This window comes from Chinchilla lanigera, unplaced genomic scaffold (assembly GCF_000276665.1).
Source record: "Chinchilla lanigera isolate Chin_1 unplaced genomic scaffold, ChiLan1.0 scaffold00022, whole genome shotgun sequence".
Taxonomy (NCBI): domain Eukaryota; kingdom Metazoa; phylum Chordata; class Mammalia; order Rodentia; family Chinchillidae; genus Chinchilla; species Chinchilla lanigera.
Genome location: NW_004955423.1, coordinates 7,449,118 through 7,455,473, shown reverse-complemented (window position 1 = coordinate 7,455,473; position 6,356 = coordinate 7,449,118). Strand labels below are relative to the sequence as shown.

General features: G+C 34.1%; 1 protein-coding gene across 1 annotated transcript in view; it reads left to right on the top strand.

The window, feature by feature from the left end:
- Nucleotides 1-6,356, top strand: part of LOC102025135 (epithelial chloride channel protein-like) — a 23,040-nt gene that overhangs the window by 1,313 nt on the left and 15,371 nt on the right. The window contains exons 2-5 of the mRNA XM_005385357.2: nucleotides 466-606; nucleotides 804-951; nucleotides 1,292-1,400; nucleotides 3,342-3,522. Of these exons, the coding sequence (XP_005385414.1) occupies nucleotides 466-606; nucleotides 804-951; nucleotides 1,292-1,400; nucleotides 3,342-3,522 (579 nt within the window). The remainder of the gene's footprint in view (nucleotides 1-465; nucleotides 607-803; nucleotides 952-1,291; nucleotides 1,401-3,341; nucleotides 3,523-6,356) is intronic.

The following is a 6,356-nucleotide window of genomic DNA, read 5'->3' as shown; positions in this document are numbered from 1 at the left end:
AAGAAAGAAAGAAAGAAAGAAAGAAAGAAAGAAAGAAAGAAAGAAAGAGAAAGAGAAAGAAAGAAAGAAAAAAGGGAAGGAAGGAAGAAGAAGGGGAGGGGAGGAGAGGGAAGGGGAGGGGAGGGGAGGGAAGGAAGAAAAATCGCTGTTGGATTAAGTAAGCAACTTGCCATCAAGCTCCCAGACTTAATCACATTTATATCTCACCCAGTACCCTTGTTCACATCTCAACCCATAATACTGATTATAAGTATGGACAGGTAAAAAACAGAAAGTTGATTGTGGGAATATAAAGATGACTTTACAGATTGAAGTAATATAACAAAATTCAACCTATTTGTCATTTGGTCTTTGCAAAAATGTTTGGAAAAAGAAGCACTGACTTGCTTCTTCTAGTTTGTATATATACTTTCATATTCACTTCACTATGAAATTGTTACCATAATGTGTTTTTATTTTTGTCAGGAAATGTTAACTGAAGCTTCTACTTATCTGTTTTATGCCACCAAACAAAGAGTTTATTTCAAGAATGTAAGCATTTTAATTCCAATGACCTGGAAGTCAAAATCTGAGTACTTAATGCCAAAACAAGAATCATATGACCAGGTAGGCCATTTATCTCTTAAACTGCTTCCTATGCTTTTTAAAAATTAATACAACTTTTGGTAATTTCCAACTTAATAATTAAATCAGTAATCTAACTAGCTTTTCTTAATGTAGATTTAAAAGTGCTTGTTTTTAAAATCCTTTGTTTCTGTTGCTCTTGGAATTTGTTTTTGTTTGCTTGTTGTTCTATTGTTTAGGCAGATGTCATAGTTGCTGATCCTCATCCTAAGTATGGCAATGATCCCTACACACTGCAATATGGACAATGTGGAGAGAAAGGACAATATATACATTTTACTCCAAGTTTCCTGTTGACTAATAATTCATCTATCTATGGACCCCGAGGCAAGGATATCTATTTTATATTTCTGTTCTTATTCCCAATGGAAAAAATTTTAACAATATGATTAATTTTTTTGAAAGATTTTGAGAAAATATGTATTAAGTAATAACTTTGTTTAAAAATGTGCTAGTTCTGTTTCAACCTATTCCTTTGTGCATATAGGTTTAAAAATAAAATGAGTCATTTATTGGTACTAACTCATTCCAACTTTTTGACACAATGAAAAATGTCGAATTGTAGAGTTCCTTAACTCAATTAGATTGGAAGATGGGGCAGAGATATAAGGAAACCATATTAAAATACTGTAACTATAAACTTACAAATGGCAATATTCTCTCATAGGCAGAGTATTTGTCCATGAGTGGGCTCATCTCCGGTGGGGAGTATTTGATGAGTATAATGTGGACCGGCCATTTTATTTTTCCAGAAAGAACACTATTGAAGCAACAAGGTATCACTGTATTGAACACATCTATTTCCAAATTTTTCAGTTTCTATATTAGGCAAGCAAAGGCTATCTCAAATGTTGGAGAGTTTATACGTTAATTTTAATATCCAGGCTGTACCATTACGAATGTATCTAATGAGTTGTGGGACTTTCCCCTTGGGATCAAGACCAATCAGAAATTGGAAATCATTCTAGTATTCACAGGAACTGCACTAACATTTGTCACTGACTGAAGACAATGGGAAAAGCTAAACCTCAAGATATCTGAGAATTGGAATTCAATCCTATCTATACTTTTGCTCCATCTGAATCATAATTTCTTAATAAATCTGCTTCATTGAAATCAAATAAACTGTAAGAACTTTGTGGTAAATACATTTTACTTTTCATTTGAAGAAAAAAATTATTTATTGTAAGGGTAAGTGAGAAAACTGACTTTTTTAAAGAAATGTAATTCTGGGGGATATACCCTATATAAACAGATGAGATGCTCAATACTTCACATTAAAAATATCAAGCATGTGGAATATTAAAAGAGTAGAGAAGAATAGAAATCAATAAGATAGGGAAATAAGTATTTGAGAGAAAGATATGTTAGATGAAAGAGGGAAGCTAGAAAAATATCACTCCCTAGTTGCTTTGTGGTATTTGCTTAATCTTCCTGGAGCTGTCTGGACTCTTCCACAGACCAAACTCTCAGCCAGGGTACTCGTTCCTCCACCTTCATCCCACAAAACTCCCTTGCCCATGCACTGTCTGTTCATTCTTGAAATATTTCTTCTCTAAGTGTCTCTCTACTCCCTCCAGTTGAGGCTAGATGTCTTTGGGAGTGTTCCCACAGGCAGCAACATATATGTGGGCTACTCTCACACTTACATCCCTGAGCAGCAATTGTACATACAATTTTATTTTCCCTGCTAGACCAAGATGCTTCAGGACTGTGTTTTGGTTTTCGTTTTTGTATTTTACTTTGTTTTCATTTAATCCCATGTCCTTGGACTAGGTATAAGGTCAAAGTTAAACAAATAATGTACCAAACAATAATTTTCCTTATAAGCAGTCATAAAAAGATATTAAAAGCTAGTCTCTAATACATTTATTGAATATTTTAAAAGATGTATTCATAAAAAAATATCTAAAACATTTATTGTATGCCAGTCTCTTTAAAACTGTGAAGTCTCATGTGCAAGTTCAATTTCAGGCTAACTGGAGCTAGCTCTCTTGGAAAATATTGCTTCCCCTACCCTTTAATCCTTGCAATACAAGAAAATTTACTAAAAGGGACTAATGTCATATAGTAGTAGTAGTAATATGGAATGGCAGTTGTGCATATTTAAAGAATTCTTTCTAATTTTTTACCCATATTTCACCCTACTTCCTGCCAAGGAAGTAGGTCTTTATCATCAAGGGAAGTAGGTCTTTATCATCAAGGGAAGTAGGTCTTTATCATCAAGACTAAATACTGTGAATACACATTTTCAGGCAAGGTTTACTTTCATTTCTTCTTCCAGTCTACTTCATTGATTCTCAGAAGTAAATTTACAAATGCTCTAGATATAAAAGTGTGTATCTCACACTTGGAAGCTTAAAAAAAAATTTTAAGCAAAACATTGACCCTCCCTTTAGCATTTAGAAGCAATTCCTCCTTAATTCATTTAATCTTCACACCATCCCTGTAAATCAGGAGTTCTCATAGCCTAAAGTCCCAAAGGTAACAGATTTATTGATCACATTAGTATAAAGAAAATGTTTAAAAATATGAACTAAAAACATTGTTTTATAGAAACTGATGCCAAATAAGGATAGAGCATTGTACTTTTGTCAAAATAGAATGTTTCTACACAATCTGTAACAATTGTCACAGAGAGAAAGATTTTAGGATGTTAGTGTTATTTCTGATTCTCTATCTTCAGATAAAAGTGTAATCCAATTCTTTCATCATAGATGTTCCACTCCTATTACTGGTATGAATGTGGTTTTCAATGAATGCAAGGGAGGCAGCTGTATAACAAGGCCATGCAGACGTGACTCACAGACAGGACTGTATGAAGCAAAGTGCACATTTATCCCAGACAAATCCCAGACTGCAAGAGACTCCATAATGTTCATGCAAAACCTCGATTCTGTAAGTACCTTCTAGTTCTGTTCTCACAAAGAAATCCTGAGGGGAAAAAAATTAATTAAGAAAGCTGGACTTTCTGCTATGAAATTATGTGTACCAACAGAGAAAGGAAATTACTCAGGTAATTAATTAGTAGTCATTTTTCCCAGCCTGTGTCAGGATACGTCTGCAGACTATCACTCCCTTTTGTTATTAGACTGTTTCACATGTAGGATTCTACTCTCCTCTTTGGATTGACATCATATATTCTTCCTTCCTTCACTTCTGTGGACTTGTGTCAAGAAATATAACCTTACTTTTAACTCCTCCTCTAAGCGTTATCCATATTATTTTTCTAAAGTAACTTATATGGCAGCTGTGGAAAGTACCCCATCCTAGGTTTTCCATTAGATTCTCATTAAAGCATACCAAGCTATTGAAAAGTAATAACATGTAAATACATACGGGAATGTCTCCACAGAATGAACTGAAGAAAAAATTCACAAGCCAATGTTTGATCTGAAATAGTTGGTTGACATCAAACCTTGTCATTTTCAATCTGTGTCACTGTGGCGAACTACTCAATTTGAGATTTAGTTCTCTCATCTTTTAATCTGAATTTAATTTTCTCTTTTAATTGTGAATTAGCTTTCTCATCTTTTAAAGTCATTAAAATGCCCACTTCACATTGTTGGGGTTGTTAGGTTTACAAGGGCTAATATGAATAAAGTATTAACACAGCAGTTGTCACACGGTAAGCATAAAATAAACTTAATTTTAAAAATTTATAAAATATTTAGAAGATAAACTCTTGTATCTTTATCTGAATTAGCCTGATCTTTTTTCTTGTTGTTAAATTTTTATTTTAATTGATACATAATAACACATTTATGTAATATAATGTGATATTTTGATACATGTATACAATGAGTAATCATCACAGTAATGCTAATTACCATACCCATCACCTCAAATGTTTACTTTTTGCAGTGATTATTCAAAATCCCCTCATTACCTATTTTTTCTTTTGCCTTTTTTTTGAGACAGGGTCTCAGTATGCAGTTCAGGCTGGCCTTGAGCTCATTTTGTAGCCCAGGCTGGTCTCAAACTCGCAATGGTCCTCCTTGCCTCAGCCTCCCAAGTGGTAGAATTACAGGTTTGCACCCCTATGCCTGGCAGTTATTACCTATTTTGAAATATACAATAAATTATTATTCTTTATAGTCACCCTACTATGCAATGAAACACTCGAAGTTATTCCTCTTAACTGTAGTTTTGTATCTGTTATCTCTTTCTCTCCCTCTCCTTCCCAGTCACTAGCCACCACTATTCTATTCTCTGCTTCCACGAGATCAACTTTGTCAGTGTCTACATATTATGAGATCATACAGTATCTGTCTTTGTGGGCCTGGGTGTATCACTTAACACAATGTCCTCCAAGTTTACTCATGTTGCCACATATAATAGGATTTCATTCTTCTTATGACAGAATAATATTCATATATATATATGCCATTTTTTTAATCCACCCATCCATTGATGAACATAAGTTGATTCTATATCTTAGCTATCATGAATACTGCTACAGTAAACATAGAAGTGGCGCTATCTCCTTAACATACTGTTTTGTTTTGGTTTTTGTTTGGTTTCTTATATATATATACCCAATAGTGAGATTTCTGGACATATGGTAGCTCTGCTTTTAATTTTTTAAGGGAACACCATACTGTTCTCCATGCTAAGTAATGATTTATATTCCCATCAACAGCGTGTGAGCATTGCCCTTTCACAGCATACTTACCTATTGTTTCTGAAAAATTTGTATTTTTTTCATTTTGCAGTGCTGGGGATAGAATCCTTGGCCTTGTGAATCTGAGCGAGCCGCATCCCCACCCCCATACATTTAAAATTATTTTGAACCCTAGGGCATTAATGATGAAAGACTTGAGTTAAAAATACAGACCTGATAGTGTCTTCTAAAACACCTTTGAGGATGTTGGTAACAAATGGCTTAGCAGTGAGCACAGTGTGAGTCCCATGTTACAATTATGTGGCACCACCACTCCCAGCTGGTAGTTAAATGTTTTGATCAAGCCCACCCAACCAGTTTTTCTCCTAAAATTTTTGAACTAACCCAAATTTTGAATGGAAATTGTTTCTTTTAACTCTCGTCTGGAAATATTTGACATGTGATTCAGGAAAGGTCACTTTAATCTGCTATATCTGTATCAAAAAAGAGTTCAGCATCAAAACAGGCCCAAAAAATGTGACATAAGAGGATGCTTGGAATATGTACTGCTTGTTCCAAATTGTACATTCCAAAAGCAATTGACTATCAGGAGATAACTCATTCTCCCTAGCTGGAACATGAATGATAATGAAGAATATTTGGCTGACATATGTAAGGTAACTAAGTATATAAGATCTGGCTCAGAGATAAATACCACATTTTAATCATACATCTTGTCCAGAATAACACTAACTTCTAATTATCGGAACATAGATGAAATATATGCATCAGATCTGTATCCAAGGCATAAGGTCAGATGCAGAGAGATGCAAAATATTGAATATTCTTTTCTCCATTTTCCTTTCTTGATCTTTATTTTTCCTACTTCATGGCCAGCACTGTCAGAAGCACAGAATACAGAAATAATTGAAGATAAATTGTTCTTGAAGAATTCAGTTTAGTGAGGAAACTAAAGATACAAGAAAAATATACACACTACAAAGTATAAGGAGATACAGAGCTGTGAACCAAATGTTATGGGGACAGCAATTATCTCCCACTGGAGGTCAGAAATGGTTTCTGAAGGAAAGAGTTTTGAGCTGAAATTTGAAAAAAAAAAAAAAAAAAA